Source organism: Pelodiscus sinensis, chromosome 11 (assembly GCF_052426305.1).
Source record: "Pelodiscus sinensis isolate ZL-2025 chromosome 11, ASM5242630v1, whole genome shotgun sequence".
Taxonomy (NCBI): domain Eukaryota; kingdom Metazoa; phylum Chordata; order Testudines; family Trionychidae; genus Pelodiscus; species Pelodiscus sinensis.
In genome coordinates this window covers 25,694,562-25,716,739 of record NC_143062.1, presented here as the reverse complement: position 1 = coordinate 25,716,739, position 22,178 = coordinate 25,694,562, and the positions used below count along the sequence as shown (strand labels likewise).

Here is a 22,178-nt window from a genome sequence, read left to right as displayed (position 1 = left end):
AGCAAGAGATACTTGTGCTGCTCTGCCTCCCCCTCAGTCATATTTCTTGATAAATTAGAGAAAATACAAAGGTGCTGAGATTTAAGAAATTGCGCACAACTTCCTGAATTCCTGTTTTAAAAGCCTTCATGGAGAGCCTCTTCTTTCCCAAGCTGAAAGATGTTCCCACGTTTGGCCAAACAAGTTCTTTCAGTTTGTGAGCCAATATTCACTCCACCCCCTTGTGCTAATCCGGTACCTTAAGTTAGAACAGAGAACTCTAGTTTGGCTTACTACAACAGCTACATCATTTGCAGTTTTATGCTGATATTTCCCTATATGCTCTTAACCTTCAGACCAGTCATTTATAGCTGACTTCCATGACTACTGTTTCATAGCACTTGAATCAAATCAGCCCCACGGCTTCATCTAAAGAAGCATTAGTTATGTCATCTTAGTATGAATCAGTGCTGCCACACAGAACGAGACAGGAAAGACAACGGTCTACAAAGAGATCTTACCTGGAGCACAGCTATCGACCAGGGCACCCAATGCTTTGCCATCCTGCCAGTTTTGATTGAAGTTTGTGATTGGCAAGTATGGAATTTTGTTCTGAATCCATCCCAGTAGTCTTTGCTTAGGAGTCTGTTTCTTGGCATCGTCATCGCCTTCATCTTCCCATACTGGCATGGAGATGGAATAGTGCAGGATAAGGGTCCATACTAGGCCCAGGATCAGTTTTAAGTTCCCATCAACAATTGCTTTGCTATCTGCAAGACAGGAGACAAGCTTGGTTAACCCTTATTAAGCAGATCAATAGATTGATTCAGTTTGTCCAGAAACCCCCTATGATCCTTTGGCCAGTATCTGCTGCTTCAAGGAGAAGCAAAACACCCTGCTGAAGGCAGTGCAGGAACAGCCTGCTCAGAAGGGTGAGCAACAATCCTTAAGTAAGAAGGTTCTTATGACCTGGTGCACATATTAACAGATAGTCTTATTCTATGTGAGTGACAAACTGACTCCCAAGCTTTTAGTCTCAGTTCTTTGGGCAGCAAGTTCTGCAAGGTATTTATGGCTTTAGAATATCCCCCATTCCCAGGGGAGCAGCCAGCCCCAGTCAGTACAGGCAGGGCCTTGGACAGGCTGCCAGCCCTTTGCGCTGCCTGGAGCGCAGCATGCCTCCCCTCAGAGCTGCACAGAATGTATGGTGTGGGTTAGTTATATCTAGGACCAACTTTACATCCAGAAGGCAGACAACTGAGTCAAAGAGCATCCTCTGTACTCTGGATGGCCCAGCCAGGAAATACTTCTGTAGGAGCCTGTGGCGAAGCCGGCATCGATTTTGAGTGGCAATGCTCCTTGAAGCAAAGCTAGCAGGCAGCTGAACACAAGGCTTCGAGCTCTATTTGTTAGAAGAAAGGAGCAACTACTCCCTGCAGAGGGGCAGTGCTACACAGGTACTGGAGACTCCCACAGCTATAGCAAGCAAGCATTCCCAACTTCCAGTTGATCCCCACATCACACTGGTGAGTGTACTCCAGGGACTGCACGGTCATTAAGGAAGATTGTCAAAGCCTTAGGAAATAGGAGGCAAATTTTCCACACCCCTGTCAAGTTGCCTTGAACTTTCAACAGTTGATATCCCTGGCCAAGTCTGTCTTAAGAGTATTGGAACCCAGTTCTTCACATGTTGAATACTCAGTGCTAGCCTCAACTACAACTGGAAGCGGAAACTGAGTGCTTGGTGACAGAGGCTACTTCTTGACAAGGCTTTAAATTCTTCAGAACAGTTAGTTTCTCTCTTCCTCCCAAAAACACACTCCCTTCTTCTATGTCAGGACACCAGGTTTCAAGCCAAGAGACTATTGTGCTTACAAAGAGGGACACTTCGGTTTTATAATCCTGATGTGTGGCAGTAAATGGCTTTAATTTGTCATACCTGATGCCCCCATGTGATAGCTTATCTATTAATGGATTCTTGGTTTATTGGGAATACTAAGGGTGCTGTTTACAGCCAAATTGAAGTTTTTGGCAAATCAGAGACTCATTCTCTGGTCCAAAGGCTATTATTAAACAAGAAAACAAGTGACTGGTTAAGGGACTTGGGCTATTTGTACTCAAGCGCCTGCTCCAATAACTATTAAATATTAATTTTAAATGGAACAGCTTTGACAGGAGACCTTGAGAAACACTCATACTAAAATATCCCATAGATCAGCACCTAGGGCACTCTGATGCAACACAAGACTCAGTTCAAATCTTTTCTCCGCAGCAAGCTTAAGGAGTTCTGAACCTGGGTCCTACTGGGTAAGAGGACAAATGGGAGGCCTCCTGTTTTGTTAATCTAGTCTGGGGTTCTCAGCCTTTCCAGACTACGGTATCTGCCTTGCATGCCCCAAGTGCCACCTCACTTGAACTTGCTTACTTTTTTTTTGTAAGAGCCGCACCACATTGAGAAATTGCTTCATCTTTTACCATGAGATAAGTTGATTGGAATATAAATACTGCTCTTTAGCGTATCATCTACAGAACAGTATAAACAAGTCATTTATGACAGTTTGTACCGACTTGGCTAATGCTTTTTATGCGGCCTATTATAAAGCCAAGAAAATATCTAGATGAGTCAATGTGTCCCTGAAGACCTCTGTATCCCCAGTGGTAAATCTGCCCCTGGTTGATAACAAGGGATCTAGTCCTTGGTTTCTGCAGAAGAGCCAAATATCAAAACCAAGTGTATAAATTTGTAGTCAACTTATGAAATTTAATACACTGAGAACACCACTTGCAATATGTTTCCGTTTTAATGTGTCACAGGACAACTCAGTACCTGCCCCTCAACTGTCTGCAATTGCTAAGATTACTTACAGAAACATTCTAATTTTTTAGCTGAAGCTCAAACAAGTGTCGTGGATCCCTGCAATACTACAGAGTATGTCTGGCAGCTATCCTTTTAAAATACCCAGTCAGATTTCAAGTCTAAGCTTTATATTGCAGGAACATGTGGTTCTCATGTATCTGTCTCAAGGGACATATAAAAGCCTCTAAGTGGGAGAAGATCATGGTGTCTTGGAAACTCACTCAGAACATACTCTGAGTTTAGGAAAAGTGAATAGAACATCTTTACAAAAGTCGAAGCAGATGACTATATTGCAAACTCCTATCATGCTTCCTCATTTGGTATTTTGCACTGCTGCTCTTTGTTATTACCCAATATATGGGACATTCTGAATTTCATTACAACTAGGTTGCTGGTTAACACATCACTAAGAAGTTTCTCAGTGCTTCCATTTCCGAATTTGTACTGGCCATTGGCATTTTACAGTTACCCTTGAAGCAGAGAATAGGCAAAGCCATGATTATGTTCTAATTAGGACAACCAGAAAAAAGCAATAATTAAGTTTGAGTCAGAAAAAGCCATGCAGCATTACCATGAGGGTAAATCAGCAAGATAATTCACACTGTAGTCATCTTGTATATATAAAATACTGCTTACATATGACAAGGTTGTTTTCACCAAGCTTATGACCACCACAAAAAAGTTTCTATATTTTGCTGTTATGGCACAACTGCAAATCTAAAGACATTTAAGAGGGATCACTGACTGCAGTGAGCAATAGTTTAGTGGCCTGAATCAGCTTCCCGTAATGCTTGATCCCCAGCATTTCCTTGAGTGTACCTTAGCAACAGTCCTTGGCAAAAACAAAGGGCAATTTAAAGAATGCAGCTTCTGAAGTCTTGTTTTGAGAAAGCAGCTTAATATACAGAGACAACAGAACAGAGAATTCAAAAGACACCGATCTGGAAGAAAGGGTCTGATATGAACACAACAAATTATCAGGAGCAGATCAGAGGAAAAAGAGGATATCCTTTTATCAACTACATTTGTTCAGTCACTTGACCACTTCTATGCCAAGCTAACTTATTCTGTCACAACAGAAAGCAGTCTACTATAGATTACCCTAACCAAAGCAAAGCCACATGACTTTTAAATAGCATGAAAACTGCATTAGCAAGTTCAGAGTATCAGGTGTCCCAAATCTCTCCCCTCCCTAAACATAAGTACTAGGTACTCAATTCAGTCTCATCTACTTTAACTACTGTTAAGACTAAGATTTACTAAAAATATTAATGACAAAGTCAGACACGTCACAGGCAATAAAGGACATTTATGGAAGCCTATGACCGGTCTGACTTAAAATATTAGTGAGAAAATGGAAAGTTCAGCTGCAGAGTACACACACTATCTGCAGCAGCTAGGCAGCTGTGGAGGGACCCCTACCACACGCAGATACTGTGGGCTGAAGTCAGACCACTTGAAATCAGGTTTCATGACCTCAGTGAATGATTTGTAGCCTTAGCACCAAGATTACATTGGAGGACGATATCCAATTTTACTTGTACACTGGACAGTTGGCTCCGTTTGTAGGTCTCCCACAGGAAGGTGGTGAGTCAGGCTACAGTGCTGGAGACTGGGAGTGGGTTTACATAGAGCACTGCGACAGCTTCCCCCCACCCCCATGGCATGGCCACATTTTCAACTGAAAGTACTGCTACAGCTGCCCTTGAAGCCAATTTTAAAAGGCTTAGACAAAGCCGTACTAGCCTCTTCTCATTCACCAATTAACGGTTCAATAGTATTGATCCAAAAGGGGACATTCTTGAAAATATGGAAGTTAGTTTTTAAAATTGCCCATCCAACTTTAGTACAAGTAACCAGCACAAATGTCAAAGCTCAATACTGCTACTTGTTAACATGAGAGTTTAGCTCATCTGTATTTAGCAGTCTTGACCAGTTTTTCCAGTCTCAACTGCATGCAATACAAATACCAGCAACATGGCCAGAGACAGATAATTAACTCAAATTTAGCAGGACTTGAATGTTCAGCTTCTCCCTCCCCCCAACCCAGGCTAATTTCAGGCCAAGATGTCCCAGAAACCCTAATCAGACTTCAACAACTAAGATACGTGCGGAAGAGGACATAAGAAAGAGTGCTCTACCACAGCTAAAGTCAAGCAAGCAGCAGAGCTTGACACAGGAGTATTCCCATCTAGGAACAATGGATATGTTCCCTCTTGCCTACTATAGAGGTGAAAGACATTTTAAATTTTGTCTATACTGCACCGTAATGCAAAATAAGACGTGCAATTTGCATAGCTCAAATTGTGTATCTTATTTCGAAATGTCCCTTACTCCCCGTAGAATGAGGTTTACAGGGACATCAGAATAGCAAGCCTGAAATAATGGGCTTGCTGTGAAGATGCGGGATAGCTATTTCTGGATACTCCAGTATTCTGAAAGAGCATTGCAGTGTAGATGTATCCTTATAGGGGTCTTATTGTCTCACCCGGGAGGGGGAGCCCAGCACAAGGGCTCATGCCGTTATGGTAAGACACTACTGCAATGGGTCTCAAACTGTGGTCTGTGAGCCACTAGTGGTACGTGGCTGCCTTCCATGTGGTCCTTGGCTCAAGCTCAGCCCTCATTTCCTCCCTCCCTCCACATAGCAGGGAACCCACACTGGCATTCACTTCCTGGGGGGGTGGGGGAAGGGAGGCAGAAGAAATCTCTTAACCTCCCCACAAGACCCACATGGGGGAGGCTAAGAAGTGGAGCCAGAAGCAGCTCCACATACTGCTGCTTCCCTGGCCTCACTGGGGGAAACAGCAGTATAGACACTGCGTGGAGGCATCCAGCCAACAGGAGCAACATACCTGGGAGCAGCATAGGTGTGAGGGTAGGTAAGTGGCCCCCTTCTCCTCATGTCCAGCACCTGCACTATACCTCCCCTCCACACCTCCAGTCCATTCCTACACCCACCCTTGCTCCTACACCCTCCCTCCCAACTGCACACACACTGCACCTTCCCTTGCGCTTGCCCCCTCCCTCCTGCCCAGACACTCTACTCCCAATCTGATGCTGCACCCTATGTTCCATCCAGACCTCGCACCCTCACGCACCCGACCTCCCTCCTAGATCATATACCCCATCCCTATCCCATTCAGCAACCCACACACTGAACCCCTCATTTTTGTCCGCACCCCAGAGCATAGAGTTATCCATAAAAATCCAATAATCCCAGAACCCCAGATGAGCAAATCTGGCCTACGGGAAGCCCTGAAACTCAGTCCTCCCTGTCCCTCACCCTGTGAGGCTGTACTGCCAGAGGAGTAAAATGTCTCAGCAGGGTGCCACATCTATGAGGGTTGGGTTTTTTTCGGGTGGTTTTTTTTTTGGAAGGGTTTTGATTGCTTCTTACTTGTGTGGTCCCCAGCCAAATGTTCTGTAGGTCAGTGGCTGACCCAAAACAGGTTCCACACCATTGCTATAAATAAAGACAACACAAACCTTGTGTTGGACAAATTAATATTTACTTTATGTAAAGTGAGTTTGATAAACATGAGGAAGTGCTTAATCTGTTTAATGATTTAAATATTTCCTTTTTTACTGGTTCAATTAAACCACTTTCCCTAGCTGCTGCCCTAGCAAAATGGCTCTGGCATCATTATGTAATTAACAGCAAGTTTCCATTAGCAACTGGTGGTCTGCAGAAAGGTTTGCATTAAACCAGGTGGGCCATGGGCCAAAAAGTTTAAGAACCACTGCACTACTGTGATGGGGTGCAGTCACAGCCCCAACTGGTCTGGTTTCCCTGTGTGCTGATAAAGACACTGACACTTGCTTTCTTGCTCTCTGCGCTAGAATTCCAGGATTGTGCTGCCCAGCCACCTGATCCCTGGGGCTGGACAAGGACCCTGCTACCCAGAGTGCTCACAGCACCCAGAACCACGCCAGCAGCCAGCCAGTCTGAACCAGGGCACACAAGCTTACCTTCTCCTTTGCCTATTAAGCACATTTCCAAATCCAGGACATTATCCATTTGTGTTGCTTTAATTAATCCCTCTAAGCCAAGTCTTTCTAGATCTTAGTCTGTCAGGTTGCATACCATTGTCGCTTTAGCTTTTATTTCAAGATGGCCATGCAATTGTACTGTAGTGCTTTAATGCACATTCCCACTAGCCGCCAACAAGTAACAACCCTGTGTTTTCAGCTTGCTGACAGATTATTATGGGCTATGACAGCACAAGTGGCTCACTTGCAGTTCTGCGCAGAAAGAAGCGCCACAGAAGACACTTAAACAAGTTTCAGAAAGGATTTAACTGCTGTTTGTACCAGAATATGCCTAATAAAGGGAGCATATAAAGCAGCATTATGTTTCAATGCTGGAGACCCAACTGTCTAATGATTAGACTAATCCATTGTTAGGGACTGCCAAATTGAAAGAATCCACCATATTCAGCCAGCTGGCCAAGCACAAGACATGTAAGCCTAGTTAAAAGTACTTCAAGCTTTTGGCATCCTTATTCATTTCCCACTGACAGTTTGAGTAAGTTACTGAGCAGCATAGCCCTCCAGCAAAATGGTCAGCTTAGCTTTTGGCTGTCACAATAGGAGCACACCAGATACAACATGAGCTTGAATGGAGTGTTGCAGGAAAGCCACAGGAGAACAAGATGGCTTCGAATAAGAGAACCATTTCAGCAGAAGGGAAGAGAGCAGTGTCCCTAGGACCAGCCCAGAACACAAAGAAGCCCCCTCTGGCAGTAAGCCTGATGTCTGTCCATCCTTAGAAGACAGGCTTGTATCCCATTAGCTATTTCCCAACCCCTGTATATTCATCTCATGCATGACAACTGGCAAGCTCCCTAACCCCAGGGTCAAGGAAGACCCAACTCATTTGTCCTCCTCAGCCTGCAAACAGAATTGCCACAACTCCGAGATATCCAACACCAAAGCACCAGCACTGAGGATGACCAATCTTAAAACACAACAAATAGTTCTGCAGCACCTTAGAGACCAATACAAATGTCGATGGTATCATGAGCTTCTGGGCCCAACCCTCTTTAAGGTGCTACAGAACCCCAGGGACACTGCTATCAAATCTCTGCTGAGGCTTGGTGGCAGCACACCAAACTAATGTGAAGTGCCCATGGGGACATCTCTCAAAGAACTATTCATTGTTTAAAGGTTGTTTCCCTGCCCCCAGTTACAGACTAACACTGTTACCCCTCTGAGTCTTAACCTGAGACTCTGAAGGTTGTTTGGTCCTATTATTCCAAGCAACTTGAATGTGCCTTTTCAGATCATTGACTCTCAGGAGTGTTGCATTGTTCACTTAAAAGGAGCATGTGGCCTCATACATTTGAGATGACTGCACATGTTAGCAGCTGCATGTGTCACTTGTGTGCCATGAGATGCTCATCAAATCAAAGCTCAGAAATACACTTCACAGCTCAGGACAGTTACATCTGTATCTTCACTCCAGTGGCCCAGCAATAGCATCACTTCTAGGCCTCAAGTACAGAAGCTGTCATTTCTGGTAAAGAGAAGCCAGCGTCTCTCCCTCACCCCCTCCTGATCAGGGTATTTCCAGGCCTCACAGCTCCCTGGCTATCCTGAATTCCCCACAAGTTTCACGCCCTAGCTGGCCTGCTTTGTTTGTAGCCTCTGAGCAGAATAGCACTGTAATTGCCCATAGTTACCATACAGCACTCTCAGCAAGCATATTAAAGTGAAACTACTACAGGGAAGAGATTTCCACAAAAAACCTCCATAGATGCGAATCAATTTACCAAAGAAACAAACTGAAACAATGGCTCTGGTCAGTCTTTCCCCCAAATGGTTTTCCTTTGGTCACAATAGCTGTTGGCTCACAACATGTATATGCATGAATGAGTCATTACTTTATACTGTTTTGGCCTCAGATCTAGTCTCCATGCAACAGTGATCACCCTGAGCAGAAAGGTCTAAAAGCTACAAAATGCATCTCTCCAGTTAAGCAAATGCAAAGGTTTTTTGCGTACACCCCCGCTCTAGTGTCTGAGAAACCCATAACTTCATTTGTCCCAGAAGTTCATTCTTGTCTAGCATAAGAGTCCTTGTAAATCTAGGACAGTTCCCTGGATTTAGATTAGTCCAATCTCTCCCTAGAGACGTTACAATCCCACAGTAGAGACATTTGCATTCAATTGACTCTTAAGATACTTGAATAAGGTTTCTCATGGCTATTGCAGTCAAATGTGGCATTTTGCGGTCACTATACAATCCCAGCAAGAATTGTACCCAATTATGAACAATTGTTCAGAAAGTCTGCTGTGGAGGTATGTAGATGACTGGGAAATTGCTAAGTAACTGAAGTTTACAGGTGGGGCATTTTTAACAGGAGTGAGCCAGTGATCCAAGAGCTCTTGTTCTAAGTGATGGGGCACTTGGCAAAGCATCAGTACCTTAAGTGGCTGGAGCAGAGTAAGAGAGGCTAAGTGCTGCCAGAGGCTCAATGCAGGATGTCCCAACAAAGAGCCAAGAACAATCCTCAGGCACAGCTACATGCCCCTGCAGGTCATACATGCACTAACATGTTGCACTTTAACAGCTACATTTGGACCTCATGAGCATGAGCAAGTTAGCTAGTGGATTACATAAATCCAAAATAGGTACCTTACAGGCTATGCTTACAGAGTCACACCCCTGTACTCTGAATTGCAGGTTTATGTAGACAAGCCCCTCAGCAGACTAGGTTACATCTGTAACTAGAGTTTGCCATTCTGTGTTGACTGGAATAAGTTTTCTGGCCTTTGTTGCCCATCTTATGGCCTTCAGTGGGATTTGCATGCAACTAGTTAAGAGGCTGAGGCCCTTGGGGGACATCATTCCAATATGAGGATTAGACCTTGCCAGACTACTGTACCCCTTTCAGGAGTAGAAATGTTAAGAGTGGTTAAGTAAGCCATGTAACCACTGAAAATCTTAGTTACACTGCAGTATAAGCTTTTACACTGCAGAGTGGCTAGAAGTGGAGCTGGCAGTCAGTGCGCACCAGGAGCCAACTCCCAGCCCCACTCCCAGGGAGCCAGCTGTGCTGCAGACTCTGCAGTATAACCTTTGCTACAGTCTGCAATGTGGGGCAGCAACTGGCTCTCCAGAAGCAGGGCCCAGAGCCAGTGTGCAACCTTTTCAGTAACCAGTAAGCTCAAGTCATGCTTAATAGCTATACTATTGCATCCCTATTCAGGATTTTGATTGGTCTTGTAGACCCTCAAGTTTCACCTGATTTCGACTACTTATTTACAAAAAAGTCAGACAAATACTGAAGTGTCACTGCACACTACTGGATTGCCAAAACATTGCTTACTTTCTCATTTGGTCTGTATGAAGTTTGTTTCCACTGACTTTGCTACTGTATTGTATGTATCCTTCTGTAAAATAAAGCAAATATCTGGAGGAGTTGATGTACCACCTGGAAGATCCCTCCTTCCATGTACCCCCAGAGGACTATGTAACCCTAGTAGAGAACCACTGATCCAATACAAAGTGACCAATAGCCCTATGTGGTAGGAATCATGGCTAGAGAACACCAGCAAGGAGTAGAATTTAAATGAAGCATAGATCATGTAGTTTAAGATTTCTATTGGCTCCTCAACTATTAGTGTTTAATCTGTATCTCTCAGTTACCGATGGCTACATGCAGGTCTGCTTCAATGTAAATAGTGGTAAGATAGGCATTATAAGTTTACCTAATGGCATTAGTCTACACATACTAGAGAGCTAGCCCATGAGTAGTCTCTGCAAGAGAGCCGTGTTGGTATACCAGTCACTGGACAAGCAAAAACCCCATGATTTAGATTACAGATTCTCAAACTTTTTGCTGGGCCTCCCCTTGAATTAGGTCTTGCTTGGATATTCCCCTCCATACCATGAGTCCCTTTGTGCTGCTCTGACAGCTCTGCTTTCACATGTAGGCACCTGGCCAGCAACTTCTACTCTGGCTGCCCACTTCTGAAGACAGCAAGGAAACAAGCATAGTATAGACAAACATGCTAAACATGCTATACATGGACTTATACAATAGGCTTGCAACCTGCTTTTGGGTTGACTCTGCAGCAGACTTTACAGATGCACAAGTACTCAATTTCAGTGAAAATATTATCAGATAGCAATAAAGATTAGACTAAGTCTGAGTTCCAGTCTAGGCTCTTAGAAATATGGTGGCATGAAATTCCTATGATTAATCTATTTAAGTGGCAGCTTGCCAAAGGCTAGCAAGTGTCACAAGCTAAACAATGTATGCCACCACTTTAAAGTCTCAAACAATAGACACATCTGAACTATAAGCTGATTTGTAATTGCTTAATTTGATGGCAAAGTTCATCCAAGGGGGTAACCGTCTTCAACAGGTGCAATAACAGTCTACAATAACTTTAGTGCTAGTCTAAGCATAGCGTTCTGGCTTCCATTCGAGTCTCTCGTTTGGCTTAGAGTAACTTAAAGTGGGGAAACAAGTATGTTTATTATTTTCTGTAACCAGTTTGTCACAACTTACCATACTGCAACAAGGTAGATGGCAAGTTTTCTTGGCCATGCAAAGTTCATCAGTTCCAATTTGTGCTCTGTCAAGGTAGGAGATACCATTCCAGAATTCTGAAAGCTGGCCACAAATTTTGAGCCTGGAGCCTTACCTTCTCCACCAGTTATTTAGGTCAAACTGGAAGGTTATTTTGTACAATAGCTAGTAAAGAGGCCATACTACAGTAAATGCCATCTCATTGGCCATGGTTTCAGACTTCCCTGCAGCCAACTCATAGTCACAGGACTCCACAGGCTGGGGCTTTAAGGCATTCCGAGAGCTGAATTTTTATTCACTTGGCTTTGTTTCCATGCATAGCACAGTCATGGCTGCAGCTGTTTTTAACTGAAGACTAGTTTTACTCTAGGGAGCAAAAAGGTTTAGTAAGATCATTAACTGGGTACAGAACAGAAGTCCCCCAGCAACAGAGCATGATTCAGAGAAACTAGGTTAGTGTATTTTGTTCAGGATCAAGTTACTCTTCAGGTGAAGAACAAACAGGGAAAGAACAAGCATTAGACAAACTGCATCAAATACTTCTTGAACTTTGCTGTGCAGTAGAGCTGCAAGTCTTTTTCTTGGACAATTTGTGGAAGCATGATAAAGATATTGCAGCAGAGGTTGAGTCAGCTTCATTACTAAACACAGGCGTTTTGCATTCTGCTGTTAAGTCCTACAAAACAACTGTCCTACAAAACAACTGAAGGACAGAAAAGCTCAGGCACACAGAAAACATCAGAAGCACAATACACATTAGAGACTCCAGAAGGTCTGTGCAAACTGAATTCCAAACCTAGGTTCTTAAAAAGCACCTCAGACACCCAAGAACCGATTTAGACATGTCATGCTCTCCTCTCCCCTCCCCCCCCCCCTTCATTTCTGTCCCACTGTGTGTTATAAACTCAGGTCCAAAGAGCCTAGCATTCCTTCCCATGAAACTCACAAGTTCCTCTTGTTCTGCAGTGTTCAGGTGTTTATAAACGGTTTGCTTCCCAATCCAAACTGTATTGTTCATTTATACCAGAATCAGTTGCTTGCATTGCTTCACTTCACCCCCAGAGTTCTTGATGCAATATTGCTTTGAGTACTTGATTACACCAGCTAACTTATAAAGGTGTAAATCAGATGGTCTTTAAGTTGTAGAAAGGCCAAAAACCCAGATTCACAGTTTTACTAAAGCAACATTGAAGTATCTGCTCTTTTCAGTTTGTCAACTGACAAACTAAAACTTCATGGCAATGTACAGAGAGCAATAGTTACCAATAGATGGGTTAGCACATGTCACTCAGACAGAAATGCAGTTATAAGCCAGACAAGACATCTAACCCCTTTAATAGCCAATGGTGGTATTTACAGAACCTTTCCCATTTACAGGAAAGTGGATCTTGAAGGATGACACTAGCCTAAGTCTTATTCTATCACTTTAAATGTGCAAAGTCTTCAAATATGTAATGAAAAATTGGATCTTGATTACTTACGACAATGCAAATTTAATATACAGCAAGAGCAGAGTTTTGCATTAAGACCACACCAAGGAGAGTCCCTTCTTTTTCCTCTGCTCAAAACTGTTAAACTGAATATTTACAGGGACGTTGACTTCATGCTCAGCAGTTCTCCTCAACAATAACCTTCCTGTGTAGAATACAGTATAAGACTTACTAGATAATCACAAATTTAAAAAGCACAGTAAATAAGAGCCCTGAAGACATCTGGATTTGCAGGCTAAGAGTCAGCACACCCGTGGCTTCAAAACTAAGCCTACACTAGTTTTGTTTAAAACCAGACTATGCCATCAAGTAGCTAGGTTAATTGCTGCCAAGTTGCATGTCAATCCAACCTGCACATTAACACAGCATTAAGTATTTTGCTAAACTGGGATTAGAAACTCATCTTGTCAACAAGATCACTTTCCCTCCCAAAGCTTTGTATGGCGTGTTAAAGCTCTCCTGCAGCATATCCACTTCTAGGTAGGAGGAAGGAAGGAAGAAGCTGCATTCATGCTTGTCTCCCAGTCAGGGGTGGATATAGGGCAGGGCGAGTGGGGCGGCTGCCCTGGGCCTGGTGCTTCAAGAAGCCCCGTGCATGCGCTATGGCAAAGGGGGGGCCCTGCGAAATTGTGCTGCCCTGCGCTCCGCGAAATGGTCACCTGCCCCTGCTCCTAGTCACGTGATGTGCCACTCTAATGTGTTTCGTACTTCAGATAATTCACCAATGCAGGAGGTTGTATATTAAACCCTACGTTGGCATGGCCCAGCCCAGCCAGCTGCCATTTCATTATATTTGTCAGTCCAACTACAATGTGTTGGCCAACCCCTCAACACCTGGCAATTTAGGTATTGGAGAGTGGTGTCTGAAGGGCTCGTTTAGAAAAAGATTCTCTTCCAACCATTATTGTAACTGCTCCGGAAAGGGGCAAAAACCACAAACTTAGTATCAATACGAGGAAAAGCAGCAAGATTTCTGAGAATTGCTGAGGACAGTTGGAGTCTTATAAAAGGAGTTTTGCACATGAACATGCAAATGAGACTCACTAAGTAGAGTGGATTGAGAAAGGAAATTCTTTGCTGAAGTGTACTGTATGTATTCATTCATTCCATAAGCGTATTGTGCCTGGTAAAGCCATTAGCAACATCCTCTATGGGGATAATGTGTCTCTAAATCAATTAGACAGGTTCCTGTGTGCCTTGAGAACATACTTCCACTACTTCCTTTAATAGCCTTTTAGTCTAGACCCACCTAGCAACTTCTCCCAGGTCCACAGAAACAGCTTGCCTGATTCTACAGTAACCACATACGTTTGCCGTTAACTTCAATTCCAAGCCATGGGATGTCAGCAAGCGCCACAGGTGTATTGTGCCTTGCCTAGTCTGTCCCAGCATCACTATTTGTAGTTTGGTCACAAGACCAAGTTTCTGAACCAATTTGTCCCAATGTCTACCAGTTAAGTTTAATTTCTTTATAGGTTTAAAAAAAAAAAATCGCAGTTAGTTAGTGAATAGCTTAACAAGTTAATGAAAAGGGTTTGCCTTTATTTTGAAATTGTTTCTCCATCTATAGTAGGAAACCGTCTAAATGTGTGGATTTTGTTAAAAACCATGGTCTATTTGGAGGGAGTCAGGCTGTCAGACTAATAGCTTGAAATAGTGGTCAACTTAGTGTGGTCAGGAAAAAGTTCTTGCTTTTTTTAGGGCCTGCCAGTCTACAGAAGACTTTGTTTTGGGGGGGGGGCCCCAAGGGAGGAGAGCTGATTTGGATTTGGCACTATTTACGCCAATGACCACTTGATTCAGTGGCTGAACCAAGAACAGATTAAAAATGGCTTCTCAACTTAATCTTCGCAATTTGAGTCAACATGCCTTTGTTGCAAAGATGCAAGTTTTCAAAGATTATGAAACTGATGATGGAATTTGAAACAATTCCATTTCCACCTTAGTTCACCAAGTGATTGTCTGAAATGTTTTGCCACAGAAAAGCCAATTCAGAATGACAATCTCAGCACACAGTGCTGGTCACAACAGAGCAGTGTGTGTGTTTTAGGAAGAGACTTCTACTGTAAGAAATAGAACTCATTTTTCAGCTCTCATGCTAGTTTTCTTGCTGTCAACTAGGATGCATTAGAGTCCGTTCCTGCCTGCTGAGAGTTTAGGGCAGCCTCAGCAGGGAACAAGAGGGATCCTAATCAACTGATCTTGCAAGTTGGCACAATAGGTTGCAATACTAGTTGGGCTTGCCCTGGCAGCCCATCATGATGCAGGCCAAAACTGAGCTTCACTGCAGCCCAGTGTCATGTTGTGACATGTGGAGCAGGGCCCTACCTTGTGGGACAAAGGCCACCATTCAGAGTGAATGCTGGGCAGGTTCTCTCCTACACTGCCCCCCTCAGTGCTAATCTTTTGGGAAAGATACAGCACTGTTCTTATCCATATGTAGAATATGCAGCTATGTAGGGCACCTGAAATTTGAGGCACCACTGGATCTTAGCGTCCACCTTTCCACCACTTCTTATCCCTGTTCTGTGGGTCTGTTTCCTCTGGAGTGTGTCTAGAGCAGTGTTTCTCAAACTTTTATAAAGTACTCCTTCTCCCCCCCCCCCCTGCCAAAGAAGTGTAAGTACCCCCAGTTCAGACAATTTTCTACCATTCAACATATTTGTTTCAACAACTTCATCACAGCTGAGCGTGCGATGAAATTTTTGGGTGTAAAAAAAGTACAATAAAATGCTGTAAAATCAAACAAAAATTCAATTCTCCAAATTGCAGTTGTGTTGATATACCCCTCCCCCCCAGACATCGGAGTATCCCAAGGGTGATCATGCCACTGGTTGAGAAACACTGATCTAGAGGATTTAGGACTGGCAGGCTTTCACTTCATAGAACACTGAACCTATTAATGCCATATTACCAATTGAATGGTGTTGACAGGCATTTACTAATGACCAGCATATACGGTCAATGTCTGTATTTGCTGTGGTAGTCTACAGGATCTTAGTTTAAAATTTGCTTTACAAATGTTGTGTGAGAGTGTTGAAGACTATCTAAAAAAATTAGTCCATCCTCTCTCCTCTCCTGCAGGCTGTCATTAGGCAGTGGTCCCCAACTTTTTGGGGCTGCCGGGCGCTCGGGGCTGGCACCGCACATGCACCAGGCGCCCGGGGCCCAAGCACAGGTTGGGCTGGCCCTGATCATTTGGCAGGAGCACATAAATGCCCGGCAGGTGCCATGGCGCCTGCAGGCACTGCGCTGGGGTCCACTGGAGAGGTACCAGTTTAATAGTACCATGTAGAGCCCCATTAATCCTAAGTATACTCCTGGATGGATGGGTGAGGTCTCTTGCAGATCTTTGCCCTGGAGCCTAAACCAGCCTGTTTTAGCTTAAGCACAACTTGAAAATTAAGTCTGAATGGATTTAGTTCTTATTAGTGCTTTTAATGACACTATCACATCAATGTGGGGTATGACTGTAATAGAGGACTTGGACCTCAAAATATGGGAATGCCTACACTCCGATGAGCAAGACAGAAGTTTCTTCCTGTTGCTTCTTTCCCTCAAGATGTAGCAAGATGCTAGGCCACCACATTTTCTGTGTACTACAGAAGTGGATTAAAACTAATCCCACTGGAACCACAAATTGCTTCCATAAGAGTAACTGGGTGAACAAGAGCAGGGTCTAGGTAATTGCAAAATTAGATGGTTGATAGACAAGGCTATAATGCTTCATGGAGAGGAGTAAAGGGATAAAAATAAAAAGCCACCTTAAAATGGCATATTATACCACCAACCATCCTTTTGTAAGTGCATTTAGATTCAGCCAAGCCGTGCATTAAGTAGGTGCTCCTTGGTCTTACAGATATGACTGTTTAAACAGGAAGCCTCGCCCACCAAGGAGGAGTCTTGCCAGTTCATGTTAACGGATGTGGGCTGGAGTAGCTCCCGGCCTGCCACTGGCAGGGGGCTGCTCCAGCCCCATGGGCAGCCTGCCAGAGCAGCCCCTGCCTATTGTGGGACACCCACCCCCAACCCTTTAATCTGTTAACTGGTTAAACACTTCACTTAACTAGTTAATTTGAATGGGATTTTACATTCCTACTTGGTGTTAACAGCTGAAAGAGGGTGTCAGGGCCTCTTTCCCGTGAATATGCACATCTACTTTAGCACAAAGTGACAGAGGCAAGGGCTCAGTTGTACTGCCACAATGGGGGGGGGGGGGAGGACCTGTTAGTGCTTAAGGGATCAAGAAGGGAGGGCATCGAGAATCCCTTTCAGAAGGTCAGATTGACTAGGCAGTATCAAACTGTTTCACAAGCATTCACAAAAGCAGTGATGTTGCATTGAACCTGAATGACAGCCTCCATAGAAGTTAACCATTGAACAACCATCTTCTTACAGCTAAGAGGCAGACACCCTGCCACCCATTATGTTACTCACAAGTAGGTTTTCTAGGCATATCCATGATCCTTCTTTAAAGGGAGTTTGAATATTCAGTCTTTATATACACCAGTAAGCTTTCATAAGCTCTGCTTTGTTAGTGATACTTTGTCCCTTGCCAGTATTGCAGGGCAGTCTGCCAATGCTAGTAAGTTTAGCCACCACTACATTTTGAACTAGAAACCTCTTGGTGGTTAACTGTAAGCTAGTCTGGCAGTTGTGACTGAAACAAGAGGCAAACAGTAATGCTTCCTGTTCTAATAAATTCCTCCACACCCCACCTGTGAAACTCTACATTTGTTTATTACTAATCAAGAAACAAGTTTTCAGACCCTTTCTTGTGTCCTTGAGGCCTGCTGCAGCATGCCTTGGTAAATGACATCATTGACAAACTGCTTATTCTGACAATAGGCCCCATGAGCACAGGCCCCTCATACTTAAGAGCACATTCCTGGTTAGTGAAGTCACCTTTGCTCATGGTGTTAGAGCCCCCAGAAGTGGATGAGGAGATCAGTTTTTTGCCTAGGACAGGCCTGACTGAAAACAATGCTTTGGATACACTTCATGCACAGATGCTGCAAGCCATATTCCTGTAAGGTTTTCTTGGCACCTTTACCACTATGCATAACACAAGCTATCCTTCAGAGAGAATGGATGTTATCAGATCTCCTCATGGATGCCTGGCCATCAATGTTTATTACTCCAATGCCTTTATATAACCTAGTTGCTGTGCTACTTGCTAAAGAAAGTGTAAAGTAATTGTGACAGATTCAAAGTAGAACTTAAGCTTTGTGTAAACAAAGGCACAAGCTCAAATCTGGAGTGGGGGGGAAGGGGGAGAAAACACTCTCTCCTACATTTAAAATTGAAGTGCTGTCTAACCTGGAACACCAGTGAAATTTAGACAGGAGTCAATGCTGAAAGTTGTGAACAGAATTAGGGAAAAAGGGATGGTGACAAAGATTTATGAGAAGGCCTCGCTGACTAGTGATCATTTGAGACAGACGGGTTAATGCCTGCATCTTTAACAAATCTGAATTTCAGTAGAACTCTACAGGGAAGCAACAAGGTTATCAAAAAGGGCACAAAAAAACAAAATTGTTTGACATAAGAGACTTTTTCTAAAGCTTCAGAAGAGTAGCCAAATTAGTCTGTAACAGGAAAAAACAACAAATAGTCTAGTAGCACCTTAGAGAAGAGAAGGAAAAAACGGAGGGGAGGAAGAAAAGACGATAGTGAGTAGATAAGCTTCAGAAGGCAAGCTGAGTTAGTATGGAACAGGAAAAACTTAAATGGTCCAATACAGTATCTCTCAAACTGTGCTCCAGAGCCCCAGGGCTCCACGAGACATCTCCAGGGGCTTGGGCTCCGCAAGATTGCGAAACTGGATAGGTACACCACATACAACCAGGGGACCGCTGGGTGCCATGTAAATTTTTACGCATGTAAAGGGCTCTGGAGCCCATAAAGTTTGAGAACTGCTAGTCTAGTAGCACCTTGAACACTAAATAGTTACAGGAAGCTGATAAGAACCATTTGTTTGCACTTGGAAAGGAAGATGAACGCCTGACTGAAAACAAAGGTCATGATACGATCTACATGTTGTTAGCCTTTAAGGTGCTTCTAGACTATTTGTGTAAGTTTCTTTAAAAAGGTACTTTAAGGAACTTCAGTGTCCTTCCTCAAAAGCTGGTCTTAACTTGCCAACAAAAGCCATCCCAATAAAAGCTATTCTCATCCCATTAGATCTCAAGGCAGTGGTCCCCAACTTTTTGGGGCCGCCCGGCGCCACACTCCCTGGGCCAGTGCTGCGTGCCCAGGGGCAGGGATGCCCATATGCCACATGCCCAGAAGTCGGCAGCACCCATGTGCCACACACCTGGGGCCAGCACCGCGTGCCCAGGGGCAGAGACACCCATATGCCACGTGCCCGGGGCTGGCATAGCCTATGCACTGTGCACCATGGAGCCCACCGGCACCGCATTGGGGACCACTGCCTTAAGGGCTTGTCTCCACCATACCAGGGATCTAAGCTGCAGCAATTGATTGATCCATCAACTGATTTATTCCATCTGCTAAGACAATTGCCAAATGCTCTCCCATCAACTGCAGTACTCCACCAGAATGAGAAAAGCAGCTGACAGGATCACCCATGCCCCGCAGACCTTACTGCATGTAAGACAACACAGTGAGAGTCTATTTGTGTAGCTGAAGTCATGTCAATTAGATCACTGGTGAGGGTTAGCATAGATAAGGCCTAAATGCACAACATGCTTATGTCCCTTGCTGTCTGGGGCATAGGGAAGGGGGGGGGGGAGGGGAGGAGGAGAGGAGAGAATCAATTTATCCTTCAAACTCAAGTTTACACCTGATGTTCTCCAATACAGATACTATGCAATTATGTCCAAAAGAAAGCTCATCCAAAGAAAAATTGGAGCACCTACCTCATACTTTTGACCATTAGCTTCCACTCAGCCTCCTGCCCAAGCCATTGGGGGGGAGGAGGGAACATGGAGAAACTCAGTCAAGACTGGAAAGTGAGCAGCAAGAAAGCCTCCCAGAAAGCATTAATCTTTCCATGTCTCTGGATGCCCTAACATTAGAATTATGGCGTACGTGAATGATGTAATGCATATCGAAGTAGCAGGTCATAATGTTTGTAATGCAATCAAATTGAAATTTCAGACTTGGAATATTCCTCAGCCCAATCTAGTTAATCTAGAACTTGCTATAGACAAATGAAGAAGATACTAAAACCTTAAAGACAGCTATATGTGGACTAAGTTTGGAGAGATATGAGTGTCCTTAGAAACCAGAAATTCAGGTGACTTAAAGTGTATGTTGCTTTAAAATTTATGGCACAAAAGATATTGTCAATAAGAGCCTAATTAGCAAGATACTCAGCAATGCTCAGGTTTTGCTTTGTGTAGGTTACAGACTAGATTCTAGTTTATGGTGTGTAGAACATTTTTAGCATGCAAACAAAACTTTACAATAAGATAGATCAGATCTAGAAGACTGCAAAGACTTCAAGGTTAGTGCTAGATTTTACTTTGATGTTATGAAAAGTAAACTGAAGGGACCAAGTTGGCAAAGGAGTATTCTCCCCTGTTAACTCCGAATGGAATCACAATTTGATATTTGTATTCATACACTTCTGCCTTTTTTGGTGCTGTAATACCATAAAAGGATTAAAGATTCTGGCTTGCTGACTAGGGTTCCTTCCTTTAGATAGGTAGGAAATGGTAACCCAATTTCTAAAATATGTAGCCTCTTTGAAAATTAACCTGATCTTGAGTAAGGAGTCCTGAGACATTTTGAAACAAGCTTCAAAATCAATAAATGGGTCTACTAAAGTTAAGAAATACTAAGAGTATGGTCTAGAAAGCCTGACTGCAAGCATTCTCCCCCTTCCAGAAGGGGGAACTAGATACTCACGCAGGGGTTTTCAGGACAAGTTTCTTGGTGGCCCAATGGAGGCCACAAACTCTTGCTTGGTGGCTGTTCTCACACTTCCCCAAAATACTTCATGAGCTTTAGGGGGGGAAAAAAGCTAAATATGCCCATAACCAAGTCATTGATTATTAGCTAAAAAACCTACTGTGAAAAGTGATATAAAAAGTGATACTTGTAGGTTTAATAGCAGGCTTATGCAGCCTTATTCAAAAAATGGCAGCAGTGGGACCAGCGCACAAAGGAGACAGTGAAGGTTCACAACAGGATCCCAAATCCCCATGCCAAGACCTGACCCCCTGCAACCTCAAAGAGGAAGTGCAAAGCCTGAGCCCCACTCCTCCTGGGAAGGCAGCAACTCACTGGCTGCCCACTTTAGCATTTTGCCCCAGGTGTGCTGGCTCTCCCACCACCAGCAGCACCTTTCAGGCAGCCCCAGCAAGCCACCTGTGGCTATAAGAAAAGCCCCTAGTGTGAAATGCTACTTTAAAGCCTCTTTGGCCCCAAGATAAAGAACACAGGAGACTTCAGTTGAATAGGCTATTAACTGAAGCAGCCTAGAGCACTCCAGCTTAGTCTCTTCCCTACAGCACAGGAAATAGCTGTTTTATGGCTTCCCTGGAAAAGCTTTAACACAGTAAGTTACATCCCTGTTTTACCATTTTCCCACTTTAAAGTTCAAGGGTAACTTAGTGACTGCTGGTTGTTTCCCCTGAACTTTGTTCTTGCAGCATGATGCCTCAGCTAAGAATTAGGAATGCCAAATGGCAACAAATATGCTAAAATGCCAGCATGACCTCTACACATTGCTTAATAAGAGTGTTTACTCACAATGTGTAGGTCAAGATAGTTATGAGGCAGCGAGTAGACAACTGCTGAGATAAATGAGCCTATTCACATATGGTTCACTCTGTCTATGGCTTTAGTACTTGGCATCTGTTGCTGAGTGGATGGAATTTTTGAGGCCAAAACCAACACATTGAAAATAATCCGTGATTACTGTTTGGGGAAATCCTTGGCTACAATGTTCACTTTAGTACAGTGACTCCAAATGGAAAAACTGAATCAATGGGACTGGCAGGAAGAAATCCCCATTCATGCAGCTCTGCACAGTTCAGCCAACCTCTGCTACGTACATGAAGTGTGTTTTCAACTGCAAGTTGATTTGGGAAAAAAATCTTAAGCGTTCATAATCCAGTATGATCAAATATTCCTGTTACTAGTTAGCCATTTAAAATGGCTAAAGTGCCTGAGAACAATCTGCAATATTCTACAGAGACCCAAGAACTTCATGTTCTCCCAAGATACCCGCACTGATACCTAATCAAAATTTCTACTGCGATCTTGATAGACCTGTAACTTGTATAGTTTTCAGCAATGTCAGTATAACCCCCAAGAGTCAAGATTTAACAGAGTAAAG

The 22,178-nt window shown here is 43.6% G+C and overlaps 1 protein-coding gene across 8 annotated transcripts in view; it reads right to left on the bottom strand.

The window, feature by feature from the left end:
* The window catches only part of FLNB (filamin B), a 153,852-nt gene that overhangs the window by 70,939 nt on the left and 60,735 nt on the right, over nt 1-22,178 (bottom strand). For all 8 annotated transcript variants that reach the window (XM_075938852.2, XM_075938858.2, XM_075938857.2 and 5 more), the window contains one exon: nt 501-749. In XM_075938852.2, coding sequence (XP_075794967.2) covers nt 501-749 — 249 coding nt within the window. The remainder of the gene's footprint in view (nt 1-500; nt 750-22,178) is intronic.